This window comes from Macaca nemestrina, chromosome 9 (assembly GCF_043159975.1).
Source record: "Macaca nemestrina isolate mMacNem1 chromosome 9, mMacNem.hap1, whole genome shotgun sequence".
Taxonomy (NCBI): domain Eukaryota; kingdom Metazoa; phylum Chordata; class Mammalia; order Primates; family Cercopithecidae; genus Macaca; species Macaca nemestrina.
In genome coordinates, this window is record NC_092133.1 from 17,602,816 (window position 1) to 17,627,817 (window position 25,002).

General features: G+C 44.5%; 1 protein-coding gene and 1 long non-coding RNA gene across 7 annotated transcripts in view; one reads left to right on the forward strand and one right to left on the reverse strand.

The window, feature by feature from the left end:
* Positions 1-20,699, reverse strand: part of LOC139356179 (uncharacterized) — a 33,628-nt gene extending 12,929 nt beyond the window's left edge. The window contains exon 1 of the long non-coding RNA XR_011607619.1: positions 20,612-20,699. This is a non-coding gene — a long non-coding RNA (uncharacterized lncRNA). The remainder of the gene's footprint in view (positions 1-20,611) is intronic.
* The window catches only part of LOC105467293 (GDNF family receptor alpha 1), a 215,256-nt gene that overhangs the window by 184,126 nt on the left and 6,128 nt on the right, over positions 1-25,002 (forward strand). For all 6 annotated transcript variants that reach the window (XM_071069064.1, XM_071069065.1, XM_011716773.2 and 3 more), the window contains 2 exons: positions 2,125-2,259; positions 5,948-6,129. In XM_071069064.1, the coding sequence (XP_070925165.1) occupies positions 2,125-2,259; positions 5,948-6,129 (317 nt within the window). The remainder of the gene's footprint in view (positions 1-2,124; positions 2,260-5,947; positions 6,130-25,002) is intronic.

The window sequence follows — 25,002 nt, forward strand, 5'->3', positions numbered from 1 at the left end:
CCTGGATACCAGGGCTGTCAGGGGGAAAGGCAGGTGTCCCAGGTACCAGGGACAGCAGAAGCCTTGGTGGCAGGGCTCATCTCAACTGGCATTTGAGAAGGAACACAAAGTGAAGGCTATGGAAGGGTGAGGAAAATCACAGTTGTCAGAAGCACAATGGCTCAGCCAGGGTGTGTGTTCCTGCCGGCTGTCTGTGTCAGGGTCACACACGTCACCAGCAGGAAGAACCTACCCTGAGAATGACAGCACAGACTACATTCTTTGTCACCAGAGCATCTTCAGGAGGCAGCTTTGGGAAAATCAACAACAGTACTTAATGCAGGGATAGGACAGGTTCCTGGTACGCTCTTTACTCCCAACTTTTTGGAAGGATACCTGCCCTGCTGTGGGTAATAGCTTTCCCCAGATTCCCAAGTATTTTCTATTTTTATTGATTGGACCAATGAGTGTACCTTCCTTAAGCCAATACTCCAAACTTGCATTCACTCTCTCCTTTTCCTGAGTAAGTTAATCTCTACTAGGGATTACTTACCAACTATGGAATTGCAGAAATAACAAAAGTAGTCAAAGCATTCTCATTGTAAAAAGTGTTTTTAAAATACAGAGAAGCCCACAGAAGAAAATGTTGAGTATCTCCAACTCAACTCTAGCTGCATCTGCTAACAGTGTCTACATCTTATGGACATAAGATGTAATAAGTGGTCGGTAATCCGCAGGGTATATTTGGTTCAAAAAGAAAAGCAATTTTTTTCCAAGCTCCTCTAAGTCAATGGATGTAGTCCCTGTTAACACTTCAGTCAGTGCCCTTCCCAGATGTACCTGCTCCTTAACCCCTTTAGGAGGGGCCAAGGCCAGGTACTGCCAGCATTTCCGTGAAGTTATTCCTAGACTTGGCAAACCCTTACACACCTAAGGATGGTGAATGGAGGGCCCAATGGCAGAGGCAATGCATTGCATAGACCAAAATGTCTTTTTCTCTTGGGTCTGGATCTCTTTCTCCAACTTCTTTCTGTACAAGGCTTATTCCTACTTCTTCCATATATGCCAGGGGTCCACCGTGGCACCAGGCATATCCAATGGCCTTAACCTCCTCCCCTAGTGTTTAGGGTACCAGTTCCTTTCTCAATCAAAGTTAGGAGTTCCCTGTATGCAGTAGGTTAAAATGTTCATCCCAAGGTATCATGAGGTTTAAGTCAGTAAAGAATATAGGGCAAAGACAGTATGCCCTTTACTCAGAGAAGTTTAGAACAAACTTATTTTTCTGTTTGTGATCCAAATACACCCTGCGGACTATTGACCACCTATTACTTCTTACATCCAGAAAATATATGAAAACAAAAGCCTTCTTGTCATCAGTGGGCATTGCCTGGTGTCAGCCACCCAGGAGAAGACAGTTGGTTTGGATTAAGTATAAATGCTTTGTGTGTTTGCGCCAGTGTAGAACTCATCAGAAATATCATGACAAGATGTAGGCAGGAGGGACCACCCAGCATTTCTGTTAGCACCATTGAGAGTCCACAGGCAAGACTCTAGGGGCCCTTGGCTTAGAGAATTTCCATTGTTTGTTTCCAGTTTTTTTCACAATGTGGAAGACTTTGTTTAGATCAGTTGAGAAGACCCCATATATACGTATATACATTCAGGGTGCGGGATAACCACTAGGAAGCTTCTAGCTTCCCTATGTCACTCCAAAGAAACCATTTGCTTCTGGGAGAAGTGGACTCAAAGTCCTAAACAAAATTGTTTAAGATATGTAAACCAGCTGTGTCTATTTATGAAGATTAATGACATTTTCAAGAAAATGCAAGGGATCTGGCAACTCATGCATTCTCTAAGTTAATTCTTTCCTACTCCACAGCATCCATACCATTTGTGCACAAAAGAATACCCTAAGTGCAGCTCAAGGAGTTCTGTTATAATTTTTAAAGTAAATGTGTAAATTATTTTATGTGCTCAAGATAAATTGCCGAGAAAATGCACTGCTTAACATAATTTCCCACTCAGCAAACACAATGTTTGTAATTATCCACGGTGCATCCGCCGTCAGAGGAATATTGGTTTCTTTTTAGGCTCTGGAAAAGTATCATGGTACAACAATAAATTGCCTTGTTTTTATTCTTTTAGGCACAGTCATGACCCCTAACTACATAGACTCCAGTAGCCTCAGTGTGGCCCCATGGTGTGACTGCAGCAACAGTGGGAACGACCTAGAAGAGTGCATGAAATTTTTGAATTTCTTCAAGGACAATACATGTCTTAGTGAGTTTGTAAAAAATAAGAAACAAACGAGGAAACGCGCTTTCTTCTCCGAGCTCCAGCTGTACCTCTTGTACCTTGTCCCTTGTCCCTGTACCTCTTTTCTCTTGTGCCTGCTTCCTCTCTCTGTCTGTCTCTCTCTCTTTCCTCTTAGTCACTGATGGTAAATCCAGCTCCTTTTGTGGCCACCCCGTGTCATGCAGCAGGGAACCCAGCAAGTGATGAACTGGGTGCCTCTAAGACTGTGAATCCAAAGGCCTGAGAGAGCAAGAGATTCAAATAACTGAGGGTACATTATGTGGGAAAGAACGCTTCTACCCGCAGATCAAATTTTGATCTTGGCAGCCTGCGGAGAGTCTGTTCCAAAGGTTCTTGAAACCTGGGCGGAATATACAATGTGAGAAGCTCAGACAAATTAGATGGGGATAGGCCTCCAAGGACTCTGAGAAAAATTAGAATGTTAACATCAATAGCCCCTTGGATGCTCAGGGCTGGCTCAGAGGAGAAGCAACAATTCTTGAGTAGGATAAACTGGCGATGCAGGCAGGAGGCTCGGGATGCCCGTTATCTCTGGAGGCGAGATAAGCACTGGGGAGGAGGGAGGGGGCTCCTGCTTGAAAGCAGAATCAGTTCTTATTGCAATGTCCTTTAGGCAGTTTGGAAACATGTTTCCCAAAGGGACAAGGATAGAGAGAAATGGTCGGATGCGAACAATGGGCATTCATCAAACTCCAAAAGCACAGTGCCAGGACTCACATATATCCACCCAGATGTGCATGCCCTAGATGACGATCCAGCTGAGATACTTGAAAATTTCCACCCACTCTGTGGCAGTTACCATTTATTGGGTATCTTCTGCGTGTTCAAACGCACTCTATAGCGAGCGTAAAATATACATTCTCATTTACTGTAATCTGCACAAGAGTTCTCACAGACATAGGTGGTTTTCTCCTGCCATACAGCTGAGTACAGCCTGGTAATTCACATAGGCCATGTATGCCACAGTTAGGATCCAAAGTGCGATTCCTTTTGCAGTCCCCTGTGTCCTAAGAGCTTTGTTCACCCCAATGTTGAAGAGCCTGTTGGATGAGAACATAGGCCTGAACTTCAGGAACCAGGTCAGTCTGACTTCCTGGTGGGAGGGGTGGACTAAGTTTATAGGAATCAAGGCTCAGCCACCCACCCCTCTGAGAGCCCTGTCTTCAAGTGACAGTTTCTCCATGATGCTTGGTTGGTAGCTATAATTTACTATGCACACACACACACACACAAAAAGCTTTTGAGTGTTACTCTAAAACTTCCTCATCATTTACTTTGTTGAAAGTCATTTGCTTACTAGGCACTTCAAATAATGTGGCTGTAGTCAATTGCTTTGGTCCTCTTAAAAATAAAACAAGCTTTTGGATTCTTAAGTGAAATTCACACCCACAAAAGTAGTGTCAAGTGTCAAGTAAGGAAACCTTCACTACGACATTGGGGCATACCAAGGAATCACAACTTGGACCTCTTGTTTGGTCTTGACCGAAAATGTGTGTGTGTGTGTGTGTGTGTATTTCCTCTTTCACATCCCACAGTCTTCTGGCAGAATGCAAGTTTTAACGAAGATAAAGCAATGACAATGGAGGTCAGTGTAGGAAAAGATTTTGCTCACGCTGGCTGGAAAACTTCTCCCTGTTCCTGCTATATAACCTTTTTGACGAAGGAGAGAATAGTCTGATATCTCATTGTTAATGACTTTTCAATAAAAATAAATGCATTTTGTCTGCATCAGGGGCCAAAGACAGCCAGAATTTTCCACAGTCATTCCATTTCCACTGTGACTAGATGGGGCACAGAGCCCCAAAGACACAGGGCCATCAGTTCAATCTCTTGCAACTAGAAGGAATTGCAGTTTGTAGATTCCAGCCCAAATGTAGAAACTTAATTCCACTCCCTTCAGATTAAGCCTAACCTCTCCCAGATTTTCCTGTCATGAACACAACTCTAGCCAATTGTTTATTTCTAGTCTGGGGGAGGAAACAGTTGTTTTTAAGCCATGTGCATGACAGATGTATGGGGAAGAGACAAATGGGATGGAGCTGAGGTTAGGTATCAGTGGCCTTCACTGAGGTCTTTATTCAGATGGCACCTTCACCAGAAGGCCTTCCTGGATCCGTTTATGTAAGTACCAACTCTCTCTCCCCACTCAGTGCTTCTGGTGCTCCCTTGCTTCATTTTCTCCAAGCATTTCTCACTGCCTAATGTATTATATATTTCACTTATTTGCCTGCACAATCAGAATGTGATCTCCATGAGGGCATGGACTTTTATCTTTTGTTGCTATTGTTGTTCACTGCTGTGTGCCCCATGCATAGTTCAGTGCCTGGCACTTAGTAGATATTCTGTTAACATTTGAATGAATGAATGAATGAATGAGCAAGTAAACAACTGAACCGCTGATTTGGCAAGGCAAACACACTGGGAAAAGCACAGGTAGTTGCAAGAAACTGTGAGTCTCTTGAATCTCCATGTTTTAAGCAAAAGCAAGGGTAGCAGTGGTGGTTCTTCTGGGCATTAAGGGAACTGGTCCCTGTGCGCCTCTTTCCCTGCCTCACACTCACCAGTTAAGCCATGGAACATAGCTGGGAGCATAAAAAGCATTTACATTAATTTGAAGCTGTTTCTTACAGCCCCCAAAAACGTAAAGGTGCAGAAAACAAGCTTCCAATTTACTGAACTTAAAGGATAACAATTTTAGAACAAAATGTCACTTCTAAGAGGAAGATTAGGCTTAAATTATTCTGTCTTGTATATCGAAAAATGCCAACTAAGAGTCATATATTAACAATTTGCACATTCAGGTCCCAAATGGAGGAGTTTGATTTTTTATACAATGAATATGAAATTTAAAAAAAAAATCCTAAATCCAGGCCAAATCCCCAAAGACCTGATTAGAAACTGTTTTTTATTCATTTTGGGGTGCGGAACAACACACAACCAATTTACTCTTGCCATAAAAACAATCTAATCCTATGAAATTGTAATAAGCTTTTAAAGTTTTACATTTTAAACTTTTCATTTAAGCAGGGCTGCTTCTACCTAATTATGCAGATTTTGTTTGGAAGACTGGAGCAGAAAAGGAAAAAATAATCTTACTTAAATGTTTACTAGCTATTGATGAGATTTGGGGTAGATTTTTTTTTTTTAAAGAAACTGGTTCCATTTTGCCTGCCATATTAATGGGAATGCCATTGAATTGCCTCAGTTTCGTGATTAGGATTTTTTTTAAAAAGCACTAGTTTCCTTTTAATATAGAATATTGAGAGAGCACAAGAATTTTCTTGGAAAATAGGACAGTTATGATCCCAAGTAACAGTACTGAGTCTGGGTTTCAAAGGGCTTGACTGATAGATATTTCAGGGCAAGGATCTTGCTCAGCACCTGGCACATAAATAGGAACATAATAAATATTTGTTGCATTCTGAGCATAGCTAAGTGTCCAGCTCAGGGTTTAATGACTGAATTGATTTTTGAACACCTGACTCCAAAGACTGGCTCTCAGTACGTATAGGGCAAATGGATGGATGCGTTTTGTTCAGAAAAGTCCAATGCTATAATCAGAATTTCTAGTGTGCCTCTCTGGCTGTGTATATCCTGTCTGTTACATTTGCTGCTTGACTTTGAAATTGGATTTCCTCCTGTTTTACTGCAGAAAATGCAATTCAAGCCTTTGGCAATGGCTCCGATGTGACTGTGTGGCAGCCAGCCCTCCCAGTACAGACCACCACTGCCACTACCACCACTGCCTTCCGGATCAAGAACAAGCCCCTGGGGCCAGCAGGGTCTGAGAATGAAATTCCCACTCACGTTTTGCCACCGTGTGCAAATTTACAGGTGAGAAATGCGTCCCTATTCCTTGTTAGGGCTCCCTTCCTGGTGTGGGGGAAACACGGGCAGACTCATTTTCCGAAGTGTATGCAGAGATAGATGACAAATGGTGCTCAGGTTTGAGTCTTAAAACTGCATTTTAAACACAGCCAGTGAAGATTGTGATGTGTCTTATAGTGGAGAGAAAGTCAGACTATGGAACTGACTCTGTCATTTACTGGGAGTGTGGCTTGTTTCTGGCTCTACTTTCTTTACCTATAAAACGAGCGCTCTGGGGAGATGCGTCTCTGAAGTTTTTGTGCGTGGGGTTGTCAAGTTGGCTTGTTACATATTTATTATGCTGATTCTGTGTTCTCTGCAAAGCAGCAGCATAATAAAATGAAAGGAGCTCTTGAGTTTGACATCACCACATGGCATGGAGTATTTAACTGTCTCTAAAGGTAAACCAGAGACAGTGTTGCTGGTTAACTCCCATGCAGAGCGCTTGATGGGTTGGTTCTTCCGAAGCAAAAACAAGTGCTCTTTGGCAGTAGGAGGAGCCGCGAGGAGGCACAAGCTGCCCTGCAAACTCCCGCATGTGGACACAGTCCAGTGAGAACGGTCAAGAACATTCTTTGGGGTTAATCCAGGTCTGCGAGGGCAGAACCACAGCAAGATAGAAGTGGTGATTTCCTGTCTTCAGTCAAAAGCAGAGTCTTTATCCTGCCTTTTTATTGATTTTTCATAGTAATGAGTACTCAGCTATTTGGCAAGACATTTCTTATTTGTGTGTTCACAGGGTACCCTCACATTCTTTACCCCTTTGAGTGTTATCCTCCTGACGACTGCAGGAGAGATGCTATCACTATAGTATTGTAGCTTCTTTGGTTTGAGGACACAGGGGATCAGAGAAGGATCACTCTTGCTCAAGTCTGCAGAGCTAATGCATCACAGAGCCAGCACTGGGAACCCAGGAGCCTCATTCTTTCCATGATTTTTCCTGTATTTTGAGGGCAGTGGTGACCACATGGTGACTTCTGCCTCCCGCTATGCTAGAGAAGGGGATGTTTGGTGGCCTTTGTGCCAAGCACTGTGCTGTCGCCTCATGCTCATCACTGGAGCACATCGAGGCCCCCAGCCCCCATCAAGGGTCAGCCTGACTAGAATTCTCACAAGATGCCTTCTTTCACCAAATATCACCTTGACCTACAACCCACTTAATTCCCTAGAAAGTGTCGGAAGCTGGTTTTGATTTCCTTGGTATCTTAAGACCCCTCTTCATCTTGGATGTCCTCCATGCCATTCATCTGAGCTTGTGTGTCCTTTGTCCTCCTGGTTCTCCACCTCAGACACACAGTCTCAGAGACACTCACACACACAAAACACTAAGGAGAGGCTGAAAAGGAAATGGCACAGCCCAAGGTCAACCAGATGTGCTTCATACTTCTAAAGCATTTCCTGGGCAGGTACTCTCTCCAAAGCACTGTGCAGAGAAAGCCAGAGCCAGGAGGAGCTCTGGGAAATACTATGGCATGGCCTTGCTCCATCCTGCAGCGAGGCCCTGAGTTTCAGAGCAGGGAAGTGATGTGTTCAGAGTCCTCCAGCGAGTCGAAGGCAGGCCTAGGGCCAGGCAGGGAACAGGGTCTCTTCTCCATCTCCAGCGGGTGCTCTGTACCCTGCTTTCTCCTAGGTCAGCTTTCCAAGCTACTTGGGCCCATTCAGATTCTGGTGTCAGTAAAGACAAGTGGCCAGGTGAGGGGCAGGGTCCTATTATCATAAGGTGATCATAGGAAGCCAGTGGTGGTTTCTGGAAAGAAAAAGCAAGTTCTGGCTACCACAAAACCAGCTTCTTTTCTGCACATGCCTCAGTGCACAGAGGGTGACTGCAGAGGCAGCGTTCAGTGTTCAGCCTGAACTTAATAAACACAGTGTTCAGTGTTTATTAAGTCCCTTCTCTGTTTTAGAAACTTTGTGGAGACAGGCATTCAAAAACAAAAGTTGCCTTGTCAGTAAACTTAGAATACCGGGCGAGATGCAACTTGTCCACATTTTTGGAAGTTAAAAGGCAACATTTCAGAATAGCCATCACTGGAAACTCCATGAAATTGGAGTTTCCCACATGAGAGGAGAGGGGTCTGTCAGCCCTAGGAGGTGTTCTCTTCCACACCGCCCGCCCCTACCCCACTGCCCAAATCCTAGCTCCTAACTTGAGCTCCCTGTGGTACAGTGCAGTACATGGCTTGGCCACATAGATAGCCAAGGTTTTGCCCCTAACACAGATCTGTCCAGACACCTTTCCCTGCAAGGAGGATCTGTACTGCCTCAGGGTTGTCCCAGCAACATCAGGGAACACAGGAGCTCTATTCCCCAGAAACCATGCCTTTCCTTTCCTGTCAGTGATAGGAACTCTGCTTTCTAAACAGAAGGACAAAAGTAAAATTAGGAGTTTGTGACTGCCTGGCCAACATGGTAAAATCCTGTCTCTACTAAAAATACAAAAATTAGCTGGGCATGGTGGTGCACGCCTGTAATCCCAGCTACTAGGGAGGCTGAGGCAAGAGAATCCCTTGAACCCTGGAGGCGGAGGTTGCAGTGAGCCGTGATCATGCCGCTGCACTCTAGCCTGGGTGACAGAGCAAGACTCTGTCTCAAAACAAAAACAGAACAAAAAGTAAAGCGTGATGTTTATCTCTGGGCTGCTGTTTAACTCCTTGGCAGAGGGGGACATGAAGACTTGGGGCTGTCGAGGAACAAAGGGTGGCTCTAACCACACCTCTCTTCCCTGTAATATGCACTGTCTCCACATATCCTGTAGCTAAGCAGCATTTCACTCCCAGGGAGCCCTTAGGGTTCCAAGGAACCTCACTTTGACTTCTAAAATGATGACCTGCATGAGCCCCTTTTTGCATAAATGAGGCAGGGAATAAGGGATGAGGGCAGGGGAGGCAGCCAAGTCTGTTTCAGACCCTGCTCTTGTCCTCACCAGTATGGTAGCCTCTGAAAGCGTGCTAACCTCTCTAAGCCTCAGCTTCCTCATCTACAAAGCACATATATGGCTTAGCTGCTGGAGTTAGGATTCAGTGGAGCAGAGTGAATGTTCCAGAATGGTGCTTTATGAATGTCACATGCAATTTGGTGTCTGATCCCAAGTCAGTGGCCACTTAGTCCCTTTATAACAGATGGAAGGTGGTGCTGTGCTTCCTTGGGGGCGGGTGTTGGGTGTGTGCTAGGGACATTGGTGGGAGGTTACACTAACAGGTGTGTAGTTTATTTTATTTTTCAAAACCTTCTGTGTGCTTTGCCCTCTGTACTCCTCACAGCAGCCCCGTGAGTCAGGTGTGGCAGACATCCTTGCCTTTTACACATGGAGCAACTGAGGCAGAGGTTTGTGACATATCCAGGATCACACAGTAATTCTCTAGCAGACCAAGATTTCTAACTTTGAGGCCAAGGCACTTTTGCCTTGCTCCACGACCCTTGGACAACTGGGATTCTTTCTCTGGATGAAGAACAGACAGTAGGGAAGAAGGAAAGAATAAGAAAGGAGAAGCTGGTTTTAAGAGAGCCGCATGTCCTCGTTCCTCCTGAGGTTCACTAATGCAAATAAGGGGGACAGAGGCAAAGTTCTGACTTCAGACTGGGTTTCTTTCTTCATGCCTCAATTCCAGGAGACAGTATAGGGGAAGGACTGAAAGTTTGCCAGTAACATTTTTGCAGCTGCTGATTTTCTAGGGTGACCTCTATGAAGAATGGTTGAAAGGATCATCTGCGGCTAGAGGATCGGGGGAATGAGAGAGTGATGAGTGAAGGGCCTTCATCCCGAGAACATGGTCCCTCCAGCTGATTTAGGATTCTTGCCTGGGCGGAGGGCTCCCAGGAGACTCATTCTCCCCATCTGACCCTCCTCTGCCTGCATGGCCGTCTCCAGATGAATTACCATTTGCTGGAGAGGAGGGAGGGGGTCCTAGAAATATCTTAGAACGGCGTTTGTCCCAGCCACATGTGTCATTACTCAGAATAGAACTGACTTTAACCAGCTTGGGATCCATTGGTAACAGATTCAGAGAAAGTCAACTATCTTTGGCAGCTCTAAAGTTCACTTCCCTTGAGAAGCGCCCTCTTGTAATATTTTAAAATATACAATAATATGAGAAAACTCTTGGGGACTTGAGTTTCAGTCTTAACATTTGAGATAGATTTCCCCCTTGGAAGGGAAGAAACACGAATAAACATTTTCGAAAGTCTGCTCTGAAGTGTAATTATCAACAAACCAAACGCAGTTCTGTTTGGGGAACTAGGTGGCTTTGGATGTGGAGAATATAGGACGCATCCATGGTTCCTATGAAAGGCTCTGCTTTAAAAAAGGAAAGTTGATTGATTAGTATAAAATGTTACAGAAATGTCCAAGTGCTAACCCCCTGAGGTGATAAAATACCGGGTTTTGGGTAACCCGCCAAGCTCCCATGTCAGGATTAATTGGCAGTCATATTACTGACAAGCATAGCACAGGCTGTGCTATTGTTGGCCTGTTCCTTCGACTTGTACGAAATGGTCATATGGAAAACAAAGAAACATTAATAATCCTACCAATTACTTCATCTTCCGTGCATTGGAGTGGTCTGGTAGCTGGAAAAAGCTCAGGATATTTAAACCAAATGGACTTTGTATGTGTGTGTGACTTACTTAAAGTAAATATCTTTGGAGCATTAGGAAAATTCTCTATTTTGCATCACTGTACACTGACTGCTTAACTCTGGTGGCTTACAGTGAGGACGTCTTAATGTGGTGTTGGTCAACCTCTGATTTCTGTGGTCAAATAGAGTAACAAGGATTGGGAGCTACAGCCTTGGGACTCCGGCCCCCTGAGAAGGTTTCACTGCCTCTATCCTCCTTCAGCCCCTTGCCCCTGGAAATGCTGTGACAGACCATAGGGCACATGCTCAGCCCCAGGGCGAGCAGAGTAGTTGAGGATAGCTGTGGGCAGTTGGCAGGGGCTCCAGTAAACTAACCACATTCAAAGTTAGATAATTTTTTTGTGAGTCACATAAAACACATCTGTGGGTGAGACATGGAGGACCAGTGTGACACAGCTCATCCTGGTGGGACTTTTAAAACAGTATTCTAGAAAGAAACCACAAAGCAGCTCACCCAATCATGAAAGAGATGAAGGGTTCATGTGGATAATCTTCGAAAGCATGCTTCTTGTTAAAATCAACCATGCAGAGGGCAGCTGCCCTGCCCCCTCACCACTCCACCAGTAGCTGCCTGGTCTTCTCTGGCCGTCAGACCATGCTAGCCCTAAGGGGTTCAGAGTAGAGACACCGCGGGCCCCTCTTCGTGCGGGGTGAGGGCAGAGGCCTGGGGGGTGGGCATCCGCCTGGAGCAGAGAACCTGCCACATTCACTGGATTTCAGCCTAGGTCCACTCCTTCCCAGCCTCCCAGCAAAGCCTCAGTACATTTCCTTCTCTCCCCAGAGTCGTGTCAAGCTTAGAAAACAGGTACTTGTAGGATGCAGCCTAATGTTTGCAGAGTGGCAGGAGGGATGGAGGGCAGACCTAATCTGTTTAACTCCTAATCTGCATTCGAATATTGAAAATAATCTATATTTAGATGGTCCCTTCCACCCTCTCCCCACGGCCCCAGTACTTCCTCAGAGCCAAAGTCCATTTGTTCCAGATGGGGCCAGACCAGACCAGACATGATTTCAAAACTCTTCTTTGTGGGGGTCAACCCCCAAAGTCTAGATGCGGCGGGAAGGCGATTATCCAAGCCTACCAAATACCCAGGACTCCACTGGCTGTGACCAAGTGAAAATTTTAAGTGTCGAGTTTTAAAAGGAAAGCTGCCAATGGGCGTTCTGTAAATCATTTGTGCCAGCAGACTGACCCCATTATGTCAGCTAATCCTGGAAATACAGGAGGTAAATTTCAATCTTCTAGCACGGAGCACTTAATCAATATTCTAAATGTTTTTCTTGCAATTTATGCTAGCAGAGCAATGGGGTGCTTTGGCGGCCCGTTAATCTTCCACCAGAGAAGAGGCACTTGAGAGCCAGTCCAGGGTGCTGGGATTTTGCACAGGGTGATAGACCGGGAGGAGAGCAGGCCTGGGAAGATGGAAGTGAGGAAAGAGAGGTGCTTATTTCCACATCAAACTCCAGGAAGGGGGTTAACCCCCTCTCCTTACCCCTCCCCTCCAAGTAGGGTGAAGCAACCCTGAGAGCATTTCTTCTGCACTTTCCTTTTCACCCATGGTTGACAGTCTAAGAGTTGGTTTTCCAGGAAAAGCTTCAGCTTTGGAGTTAGTTGGACCTGAGTAAGAATCCTGGCTCACCTTCTATGGCTCCATGACCATTGCTTGGTTTTTACCCTGAATCTCTGCTGTAAAACACCACTGAGCTCTCGGTTTTTTGTGAGGAATAAAAGAACAGTGCAAGTATGCAAAGAGCCCAGGCACAACAATGGGCTGACCCTTGGCACTGGGAGAAGCGGCCTCCACTATTGACATGGTTGGTGAGATGCATTAGAGATTTTGACACAGGATGCTGGGGCCAGAAAGGAAGAGCTGCTCTCAGGAGCGGGGATGGGGGCAGGGCACAGAGGAAGAAAGATGGAGCTCTTTAGATTGTATTGTGCCTTCTTAATTAATAAGAAGGGTTTGAGGCCGGGTGCGGTGGCTCATGCCTGTAATCCCAGCACTTTGGGAAGCCAAGGCGGGCGAATCACCTGAGGCCAGGAGTTTGAGACCAGCCTGACCAACATGGAGAAACCCCCTCTCTACTAAAAATACAAAATTAGCCAGCATGGTGGCACATGCCTGTAATCCCAGCTACTCAGGAAGCTGAGCCAGGAGAATTGCTTGAACCCAGGAGGCGAAGGTTGCGGTGAGCCAAGATCGTACCATTGCACTCCATCCAGCCTGGGCAGCAAGAGCAAAACTCCGTCTCAAAAAAAAAGGTTTAAGCTGAATGATATCCTGCCAGTTCTAAGATGTGGTCTTGGTAGAAAGTCCCAGGGAGGAGGGGAAGGGGGAGAATGTTCTTTGGACACCAGACCAAGAAGGAAGGGAAACCAAAGGCAATAAAAAAAGGACTAGGTCTTGGATTAGAACTGATCCAAATTCCATCTCTCCGTGCATCTCCTGCGAGCTTCATCTGACTAATCTGCTTCTTGGAGCTGTGACTTGGAGCTGCCACTCTGGTCAGATCTTGGTCCAGCCTGGTGACCAGAGTGGAACTGGCTGCCAGGGTCCCTGCCACATCTTTTTAACCAGTGCCGACAATGGGAAGAGGTGATGTAGTTGTTAACAGGAAACATTCTTGGTTGCAGAGAAGACAGTATTTGAGAACTAGCCCTGCCTCTTAGCCTCAAAGCCCAGGACTTTGCAGTCTTTGCCATATCTGCACTCCACTGATCCTATTATTTGCTCCATCTTTATCTTTAAATTCAATTATGAGCTATACTTATTTATATGCACACCACTGCCTTTGAGACTCATCTGAAGCTGTTACTAACATATGTGAAAGCATGAGTTCAATGTGCTTTCTCTATATTAAAATCAATATATAAATATTAAAATTAAAACCATAAAAAAGTTTGCATGCTACCTAAAATGATGTCATGTACCACCCGCAGTCCCCAAGCCCCACTTTGGAAAACATTATAAACCATCTAATCCTATGACAGATCCCAGAACAATTCGCTTTGATAACTTAGGTCACCCCAGCTTTTTATGGCCAGGCATTAATTAATAAAGCAAATGCGTACACAGTGCCTCCCCTGAGTAATCCTCACAGTAACCTCAGAAGGTCAGTACTATTATCATTCCCATTTTTCAGACAAGAGACCCGAGGCACAGAGATACTTGATCAGAAGAGGAGCAAGAGCAAAGCAACGTTCCTCCCTGCCCCGTTATAAATGGCTACACCGTATTGCCGAAACCAGAGCACTTTAAACATTGTGTTTCTGGGTAACATTATGCATCGCTATAGATTAAATCAGTCCCTAAATTCTTGTTGAACATCTGGCAGACTGAAGTGTCAGATTGGTTCATAAATGAGCGTAAAGAAAAGTAATGATGCCTATTCTGACACCAACTGGTAGACCGCAGTACAACTCAATTCCGAGCTAACCTCTCAGGGTGTGTCAGACTCCACAGGTTATGGGCGTGGTCCACAATAAGACAGCCCTTGCTTCAGATGCCAGCCACACTTCGGGGTTCCCAGGCCACCTGCACTTCTGACCAACTAGTTACAAATTCAGGGGTTCCCATGACCCCCTCAAGTTCATTTCACTAGAATGATTCACAGAAATCAGGAAAGTGCTACAAAACCTAGGATTACAGCTTTATGATCAGGGTACAGATCAGAACCAGCTAGATGAAGAGATGCCTAGGGCAAGGTCTTGGGCGGGGGGTTCTCCAATGGAGAACTTCTCTGCCTTCTCCCCGTGGAATTAGGGCTTGTCACCCCCTTGCCGCATTAATGTATTTGCTGCCCAGGAGCTCAGTTTCCAAAGTTTTTGTTAGAGTTTTATTAAATAGGCACTATTGATTGAATCATTAACCATATGACTGGCAGTCATCAGCCCTCCTCCCCAAACCATGGGGATCAGGAGGTCAGGCTGACCTACTGTGGCTCAAAGTCTCAACCTGTGACCCATGGTTGGTCTTTGTGGTAACCTGACCTAATCCTGAGTCATCCCATTACTTGGACACTCAGGTGTGATCCGGAGAACTCGTGAATAATAGGCACTCCTAGCACTCAAGAAATTCCAAGGATTTAGAAGTCATCTCTCAGGAACGAAGGACAAAAGCCAGTCAAATTCTTAATTATGCAACAATGCCTCATCAGAGTTGGTTGTTTTAAAATATAATTTTGATTCTAGAGATGCACTGTGAAACTTCTTCTTTTATTTTTTAAATGTTTTATTTCCATCGGTTTTTTGGGAACAGGTTGTATTTGGTTACATGAGTAAGTTCTTTAGTGGTGATTTGTGAGATTTTGGTGCACCCATCACCCAAGCAGTATACACTGAACTCCATTTGTAGCACTGTGAAACTTCTCATAAGGTAGCTGGAGTTGAAATTTTGCACTCTACCACTTAGTAGCCATTAAACTTTGGGCAAATTTTTAACTTTTCTGCCTCAATTTCCTCATCTTTAACATGGAGATGACAGTAGAAGAGCTTCCTGGGGTGTTTGCTAATTAAATGTGTTTGTGAGTGTAAAGCATGCTCAGAATGGTGCCCAGCTCAAAAGTAGTACTATGTAAATTTTTATTAGTTGTAAGTTTCAAGGGGCTTTCGGCCCAGCAATTGGATACGTCCCACCTTCACTGTCAGAGAAGTGCTGAAGGATCAGGTTGGGTTATGGGACTCAGGAGGCATTGCTTTATGAGGCCTATTTTCCAGTAGGCTTTCTGGTCTTCGTGACCTGTGGAGCTCCAGTGTGTGGAGTGGAACTTGTTATGGATAAGACAAAGGATGAGGTCTTGTTAGAGTAGGGGTTTTGAAATGGAGTTTGGAGATAGATGCTTCTCCATGGGAAGTCACTTGCTTTCCCTGGTATTCTCTGCTGAAGGTGGGCTGCACACCCCTATGCCAACCCTGTTGATTTCAGGGAGGATTGTTTAGTAACCTCTTGGCTATGAGTTGAACAGTTCCTCCAGACCAGGCTTCCTTGACATTGGCACTATTGACATTTTGGTCTCCATAATTGTTACAGGGGGCTGTCCTGTGCATTGCTGGGTATTTAGCAGCATCCCTGGCCTCTACCTTCCAGATGCCAATAGCACCTTTCCTCAACTATGACAGCCAAAAATGTCCTTCCAACATTGCCAAATGTCTCCAGGGAGCAGAAGCGTACCTGCTTGACAATCACTGCCCAAAGCAAAGGGTGCCTCAGAGACCCCCTTTTCCTTTACACTAAAAGAAAATGGGGGGCGTTTGAGAATCCTCATGTTTCTTCCTCCTTATGTGGCAAGGAGCATAGGAAGATGTAAGTGTAAACTGGTGCATTGGACCAAATCTTTCCTAGGTAGTGTAGGCAGGGAGAAGGAAGGGAAGCTGTGGTTACTACTTGTCTTCGTCCATCTGGGCTGTCATAACAAAATACTGTAGACTGGGTGGCTTAAGCCACAGAAATTTATATTGTATAGCTCTGGAGGCTGGCAAGGTCAAGGTCAAGGTGTGGGCAGATTGCGTTCCCAGTGAGGGCTCTCTTCCAGGTTGCAGGTGGCCATCTTCCTGCTGTATCCTCACATGGAGGAGAGAAAGAGCTCTGGTGTCTCATCCTCACACCATCACCTTCTGGTGTTTTTGTGTATCCAGCACGCTGGATGATGACCCTGCAGAGAACATCTCAGAGAAGACTTTTGCCCAACGACCCTAGTGGATGGAAGTGTTGTGCCAAACCGTGGTCAGGCTTCTCACACATGGCTTTGAGGACAGAGGAGCTTTAAGAGGGGTGGGATTGAATGAGATTAGAAAACTAGCACCAGACATGTCAACACTGAGCCCATAGCACAGGCATAGAATTTAAATGACTGTAGCAACATGGATACCATTGCCTGGGCCTTTTATCTGAGAGAATGGTCTTGGGGCTGCATGTTATTTGTGGTGTTTGGTTTATGGTGTTTGTGACGTTTTCATTGTCTCTGTGTGATACAGACTGTTTTCTAGCACCCGCTGTTGTTTTTGTCACAGAGAAAAAATCCAAACCTTGGCTATACCCAGCGTTTTCTCTGCGTAATGGTCTCCTGCTCTGACTGAGCTTATTTCCCCACTCTGGGAGGAATGAACTGTTGGGGGATCTTCCCTTAGCAGAAGTGTTAAGCTGCAGGGCCCCTCACCCAGACTGCTTCCTTCTGGGCCCTCCTGGAAGCTTCATCACAGAGCTCTGGACCAGGCTGCCAAGTGGTCCCAGGCCCTGTGTGGTGAACCTGCTGCTCCCAGCATGGACAGGCTACCAGTGACCTCCTTGGACTTCATCTTCTTGGCTCCAAGCGCCAGCAGAGGAGCTTAGAGGGAAGCTGAATTCCAGAATCCACCCACGTCAGCCTTGGGAGGAAAGAGACTGTTGTAAAAACACCGTTTGTAATAACTGCTTATAGAGCAGTTATTCAAAGCCCTTCAGCCAAGAAAGTGCTTGAATTCAGAGCTCAGAATTGGGTATTACCCTGTTAAGGCTGCCATACAAGCCAGCATGCTCAACTACATTTTCAATTGTATATTCAACTCAATTGGAAATGGACACATGCAGGGTATAACTGGTAGAAAAAAATAGGAATTTAATCTTGGGGGCCAGGCCTCATGATAGGTATGTATATGTGTGGCACCCTACATCGTAGGTATCATACATGTAAGTGTCAGCTACTTAGTAACTAAGCATTTTGCATTTACAAAATCTCACTCGTGGGGAGACATTAAGGGAAAACAGTGCTGTTACTGCAAGCCTTTTCTTGATCCCCGGGTCCCTACTAAGTGTCCGTTGTGCAGACTTTAAAACAGGAGGCTGACTCTTAGTCCTGTGGTTGCAGGAACTTGGCAAAAGACAGCTCCCACGGAGGACAAGCTGTCCCGCCCAGCCTGCGGACATCAGGTGCTGGGCTGCCTTGCTGAAGCAGCTGTTATCAGATTGCCAGCTTCTGCAAACTTAATTCAAAAAATGATTTCTTCGTGATTGGCGTGTTTGCATTGTAGCAAACTTTGGTTCAACATATTGTTAGAATACATAATACTGTAATTTAAGATTATTTTATCAGCAGTAAAGGGTTTTATAATTCATTTTAAAAGTTGTAATGGGCTTCAGCATCTTCAGTATAGTTTAATAATACAGCATTTTATAGCTGGCTGTAAAATTTCAGATTACGGTTTTAGCAATTGTGCAATTCTATTTTATAGTTTAATAATTGTTCAAATGAAGGAGAGTGTAAAGTTCCTAAAAACCAATTTAATGACTTAGAAAAATAGCTTTTATCAAAATCTATTGCACACCTTTAATGAACCCAGATGTCACCTTTTCAACAAAGGCAGGTCATGGGATCTATTTTTCTCTGCAGCAATGTAGCCAGGTGCCCTCTCAATTAAGCACACGCAATGCGGTATCTCTAAATTATAATTTTTCTCTTTTTAAAAACTCTTTTATCCCTAATCTCCTATAGCTAGAATAAGCCTATTTTCCAAGCACTAGGTGAACACCAGTGAGGCCAGGAGAACTCCAGCTTAAACAGGCGATAAATTGGTTCTCTCCAGAGAATATTTTCATTTTACAGATGGCCTCTTGATCACACTGCCTGAACCCCAGCTCCTAACTCTTGTAAAGTCTCTTATGAATGCCTCCAAATAACTCATAGTTTACTATTCTACAAAGTGAATAGCAGAAAGGGAGCCCTACTTGATCATTTAATTATATATTCTCGTTCCTAATAATACAAGTGTTATCATATATTATAGCATCTGGGAGAAGGCATGATCTCATTGTCATTGGAATTATAGTTCATGTTATTTATATTTCTGGAATTTGCCATGGGTATATTTTCAGGCAACAAAAGCCAGTGAAAGAGATGGCCCAGGGATACAAACACAGTTATCACATAGCTCAGGGAGCACATCATGGGGTATTAGGTCCCAGGACCCTTGGATACAGTGTGATTATTGAGTGAACCAGCTCTGGCTCAGAGCCTGTTTCTGCTACACAGAAATGGAAGAGGTCAAAGGAAGTCCCATGTGGCTGGGCTGTTTCCTCTCTCTCTGAGGTGCAGTCTGGTGACCCGGGGTTCACAGCCCATTACCACTCTCCTATAAGCAGTGGTACCTTTATGTGAACGAAGGGCAGGCTGATTTTGAACTCTCCACCTGGTAAATACTTTGAGAAGAGGTCACCTGCAGCGCCTAGAACCCCTTTGTTCTATCACCCTGAAATGACCCAGGCTTCCTTTTTTCTGTTTCTCATTCAGTTCTGTAGTCGTCTGACCCATCTTTGTCAGCTTGGCTCCAGGCTGTTTCTGTGGAAATTTGGTGTTCCTTGGGAACAATGTAAAGCTGTCCGTGCCTGTCATTTGGATATCTTTTGGCAGGTTTCAGTCATCTCAGCAAAGATGCCACAACTGGAAGACATTCTCGCTGCCTACAGACAGGCATTAGCTCTGGGCTTCAGCTGTTGTCTCCTCTCACTGCTCGCCCCAGAACAGCCCAGTACTATGTTATAGTACCCCAGTACTATGTTATAGTACCCCAGTACTATGTTAGTACTATGTAATGGACAGCATTTAGTGATTTTGTGTTCCCATGGAGAATGGAGGCAATACCATCCTTTGTTTTGCTCCAGTCCGACACTCACTTTAAGATAATAGAGCTCAAGCAAACTACAGCATCAATTGTACTGATGCCTGACAAGTGATCATGCAAAGAAGTACAGGGTGGTTAGTTTCCAATGTTGATTTTTTTAAGAAAAGGAGGCTGTTGTACCTAGGAGAAGATACTGAAGGGCCAGGCCTCTTGCTACAATAAAATTCAAACCCTCTGCGGGCTAAGATGGAGAGTAGCTTAATCTCTTTGGTCCTTGGATTTATCACCTAAAATATGAGAATGATAAATGCTACTGCCTAGGAGTGTTATAATTATTAAACAAATTAAAATCCTGCATCACAGTAACTCAGCCTCCAGGACAGTAACTATTTATACCATTATTTTATTCTCTTGGGTGGTCTTTGCTGATGATGACATAGGAGGAGCCCGTGCTGAGGTGGCATCCAGTGACCTTTACCCCAAAATTCATCTGAGAAGTGAACTTGAGCATCATATATGTGTGCTACCTTGCAAAAATAGACCAATTATTTGATCACCCATTTATGATGTCTCCTCCTAAGCGCTTTTTTTTTTTTAAACCACTATTCTCAAAAAATGAGAAAGACTTAGAGAGGGGATGGGAAGACAAGGTCCTCCTCAGTGCATTATGGGAAAAGCCATTAGGCCACCTGCACCTGTGGTCCAGAGGGCAGTGAGGCCAGCCCATCAGAAGGACAGTAATTCAGCCCTTGGACAATTGCTTAACCCAATTGCTGGGTAATAAACATGCTTAATAAAAAGGAATAGGACGTCTGCACCATCTTAGCTATAAATATGCTTCTTGTTCTGGGTAACCTGTGAGAATACCTCTGAGCACACTTAGATCACATACTATAAATAAATCCAATTTCTTATATCCCCTACTGACCTTTTATCCTTAGGACTTCTAGCCAGCCATGTTCCCCTGAATAATAGGTTCTGCCTGTTCTTGAACCATGGAACCTCCCTTATGTGGAAGCAAACAACTCTGGTTCTCTTATTGGGTAAAATTCAACCAAGAGCATCCCTCCTCTCTGCCCCTTATATTTCAAACCCAAGGAAATGAGACTGTCTAGAGAGAAAACTCAAGACGGTAGACATTGAGTTGACATTTGGGAGTTTTCCCCAGGATGGCTGTCCCCTGCCTGCCCCTCCGCTGCAGGGACCTCGGAGAGGCACTCACCACTGGCGTCTTGGAGGAGCAGAAGCCTCCTGGCCTGGCTTGACCTCTGACTTCCTCCAGAAACTGCATTTGCAGAAGTTGCTCCTGGTTTCTGGGATGAAGCTTGGGAGGACACCCTTGGGCTCTGTATTCCTTTTCAGACTCTGTTGATTCTGCGCTGCCTGAGCTGTCTCTGTCCATGCTGGCTGTGTGAGCCTGGGCTTATGACTGCACCACTCAGAACCTTCCTTAGCTGTCACCAGGATAATGAGCTGTTTTTGAGGGTTGATGTAAGATCTGGGAGATAATGAACAGTGTATCTAGCATGGAGTCAATATGCATTGATTTTTAGAGTCAGAGTGACTGGGTTCAAATCTCAGCACAGCCTCTTCAAGCTGTGGAAACCTGAGCAAGTCATGACCTCTCGGAACCCCTGTTCCTGACCCATATAAAAGGGGAGTGCCCCCCTCAGAAAGAAAGTTGTTTCAGCGATGGGTGTATTTGGTAAAAGGCAGATGGGATCATGATCGGTGAAGGCTATTTGTGATAGTAATAATCACAGTCATCATTACTGTTCATCTACTTGGTTTTCCTATACTTTCAAGAATATTTTTCTCTAAAAGCACATATTCTAAAAAATTTTTAAAGGTTTTTTGCTTTTACCTTGTTTTTTTGCAGCACCAAGCATGTTCCATCTTCTGAACCAGAGGATGAACAAAAGCCCCTGGTCCGTTATGTCTCCAAACCGTGGTGTTTTATATCAAACCTTAGTTACCACCATAAGTCACAGAGCCATTACGGGGCCGCACTCAGCTGCACATAAATGCACAGGAGAATGAGAGCCTTAATAAATATTATCTGATGGTGATGAGGATGCGTGTCTGATGAGATAGGCTTCATGCACTTCTCATCAGGGACAACAATGAATCTTTTCTGTTGCTCTTGCACATTTGCATTCCCAACTGCACATTCTGAGAAAACAAATGTTTCATTTTAGGGCCGTCCCTCCTAGTTGCTTTATACCATTAATGCTGAATGTTCGCTATACAAAACAGCTACCCTCACCCCAAACCACAACGTCTTCAAAATGTCTTTCACACATTTTTGTCATTATCTTATTGTTAATTGCGCATAATTTTCTAAAATAGAGCTCATAATTGCTTCTTGTCTGAATATTTTACTAATCAAGCAAGTTAACCATGAATGAAAACAAACAGTTCTCTAATGTATTTCTGCAACCTGTGTTTGCCCCATCGTGGGTAAAAGCAAAAGAGATGTAAGGTGATCCTGTGAAGGTATGAAAAGAAGAAGTAAGCCCAGCCAGGGCCCCCTGTGAAGCTCCATGCTGTAGACAAGAGTCTGCACGCAGCACTCCTTGCCATCTTGCCATTAGTGTTAAATTACAAGTGCAAAGCTGCAGGCATCCTTTTATGGTGCGCTGGAGACTGACAGGGAAGCCCGAGGGAATGCTTAGCTAATGGAGGACTGTTGATATATCTTACTGGACTGTGTCTCTTTCATTGCATTCATTTTCAAATCTGAGGAATCACAGATGATCACAAGCCGGTTCTCTTCAATACAATGTTCACAAGCCCAATTAGCGTGAGGTTTTGCATTTTTCCCACTTTTGCCTTGATCAAAGAATGACCATCAACCACAGAGAGGCTAAGAGAAACTTGAATATTGAAAGGACTTCCATCTAGAGTATCACATTAGATTTTTGCAACCCTGTGATTTAGACAGTCGGGCAGGAATGATTGGAATCATGGATGATGGTTGGAAAGCTAGGACTAGGAACCTTGTAACCTGTGCATTTTTTTTTTTTTTTTTTTTTTTTTTTTTGAGACCAGTCTTTCTCTATCACCCAAGCTGGAGTGCAGTGGTGCAATCTCGACTCACTGCAACCTCCACCTCCTGGAGTCAAGCAATTCTCCTGCCTCAGCCTCCTAAGTAGCTAGGATTACAGGTGCGCGCCACCATGCCCAGCTAATTTTTTATATTTTTAGTAGAGATATATTTTTAGTAGAGATGGATTTTCACCATGCTGGCCAGGCTGGTCTCGAACTCCTGACATCATGATCCACCCGCCTCGGCCTTCCAAAGTGCTGGGATTACAGGCATGAACCACCATGCCTGGCCAGCCTGTGCTCTTTTTACCATACCATATCAATCAAGCCAGTACCAGGAGCAACTTCTAAATTGTAGCAGAAGTTCTCTTAACTGACACTCATTTAGCCAGCTCACCATAGAAGCCAGCCTGTCCCTTCCCCTACAAACATACTGGCTACTGCACAAGACTCACTGCATGGACCACACTAGCAGGCTTCGCTTCTTCTGCCCACAAGTGCCCCTCACTCTCTCCAGTTGGGATGCAGGCTTAACAAGCATCAACTGTATTTGTTCTTATGCCCTTTTGTGCTGGTTGTAGTTGGTATTTTTGCTTACATCATTTGTGAAATATTACGTAAATCACTGAAATAGGAGCCCAAAAAAAGGGTAATCGCTTCAATGCACACTAAGTTGAATATATCTGAAAAGGTAAATTCCTTAAAAAAAATAAAATTTAAAAAAAAAGCCTTTGGATTAGGTGTGGGTGAGATGACTATAAAGGACCGAGTGCATTTATAAAAACACAGGAATATTGTGTACTGAGATTCTTCTGCGAGTGTCAAAAGTCACTCCTGTTTTAAGGAAACTGCAACCGGGAACTGTAGACCAGGAATTATAGACATGGCTTATGCAAAACATTAACCAGGGAACTCCAATCAATAGACTCTTTAAAAAAAAAAAAAAATAGAATAAAGGTGCTCCTGGTCGCATAATCCAAAAATCAGTAAAGGAATGATATTTAGATGTTAAAGTTTCATATAGATACACCATTTCTAAGTGATTTTATTCTTTCATTTAATTTCCCAATTGACCACCTAGGGGCCCAGTCCCCAATCAGGTCAAAGAAGAGGGTTTCTGATCTAGGCTTGGCACTAACCTCAAACTAAATTGCACAGTTCAACTCTGACTGTCCCATTGGTGCCAGGAATCTAAGACCTTTGCCACTAGAGCCTGTCTGTCAGCTTCAAGGCTAGGATCCCCACACCCAAACACACACATCTGGAATCTGGCTTTTTTTCAACTCGCTATGCACCCTTTATTGGAGGCTTCACCTAAACGTAGCCCAACCTGTCTGAGCTATGCCTCTTCTGAGTACAAAAGTATGACTGCAGATCCCTCATCCTGTGACTCGACCTGCCCAGACTAACGAAACTTGGCACCCCTGAGCCTTCCTGAAACTTGTGCTGAGTGAAATATCTTTACAAGGCCTTCTAAGAGCTTAATGTAATGAAAGCCTCTGGCTGAGGTTCAGGCGACAGAAAGACAAAGCATCTTCGGGGGGAGCAGGTAGAGGAGACCAGACAGTCCCAGGCTCAGTGGTAGAAGAGCCACCCAGGGCTACTCCAGTCTCTTCTCAGAAGCACGCTTGCCCAAACTCATCCTGGCTACCCTCACAGCCCCTGGTTTTCTTCCTGGCCTGGGCCAGGGTCCGTGGGGCTTGGCAGAATTCACCTTGGAGGAAATGAATCCCTTCCTTGCTGAGCTCAGGCTCTGGAAGAAAAACACCCAAGCCCACAGGCTCAGAGCAGGCTTTATTTATGTGTCCACTTGTTTTACGCAGCTGACTTTACTGGACATTATTCAGACCAGTGGTTGCAAGTGATCGTTACAAAGTTTGTAGGAAAAGCAAACCTCCAGGAAGGTGAGTTTCAAAATAGACAGTGCCAGACGTTTTAGAAAGGCTGGCCAACTGCTTGAGACCAGACCAGCAATAAAACTTATCCCAGCAATCCCAGACGTCAATAGGCAAAATCCAAAAGCCAAAAAAAAAAAAAAACGCTCCAGACCACTGTTGGGCCACCATTACTTAGCTTGGATTCACTGGCAAGGAGGTTCTTTTTTGTGTCTTCTTTGTATGTACAGAAATTAATTTGGTCAAATTGGTATCAGGTACACAATAGAATTGTTATATAGTATTACCTATTGAAGTCTATAAGCAGGTGAGTCTATCTGACTAAGATACAATGTGAATGATGCTTACTTGGTAGCCGGTTCCTCTGCTCAGTTAACCTCAATTAAGTACATACTCTTCTTTCCATGGCTTGTCTTACAAGGGAGCATAAAATATGTAGACTTAAACTGAGAAATGGCTTTGAGCGCTGGACTTCTGCTTCTGGACTGTTGTGTGAAAAACTCATACAGTGGTTTTCCCTAGCAAAGGTCCAGTTTGTGCTGCAGAAGAGACTCGTATGCTAATAAACGGGTATTGACAAGTGTGATAGATGCAGCTAGGTACTTAGTGAGTGCTGGAGAGCAAAGTTGATTGCATTTTACAGTCTGTGTATTTCTCTGTTTATTGCTTG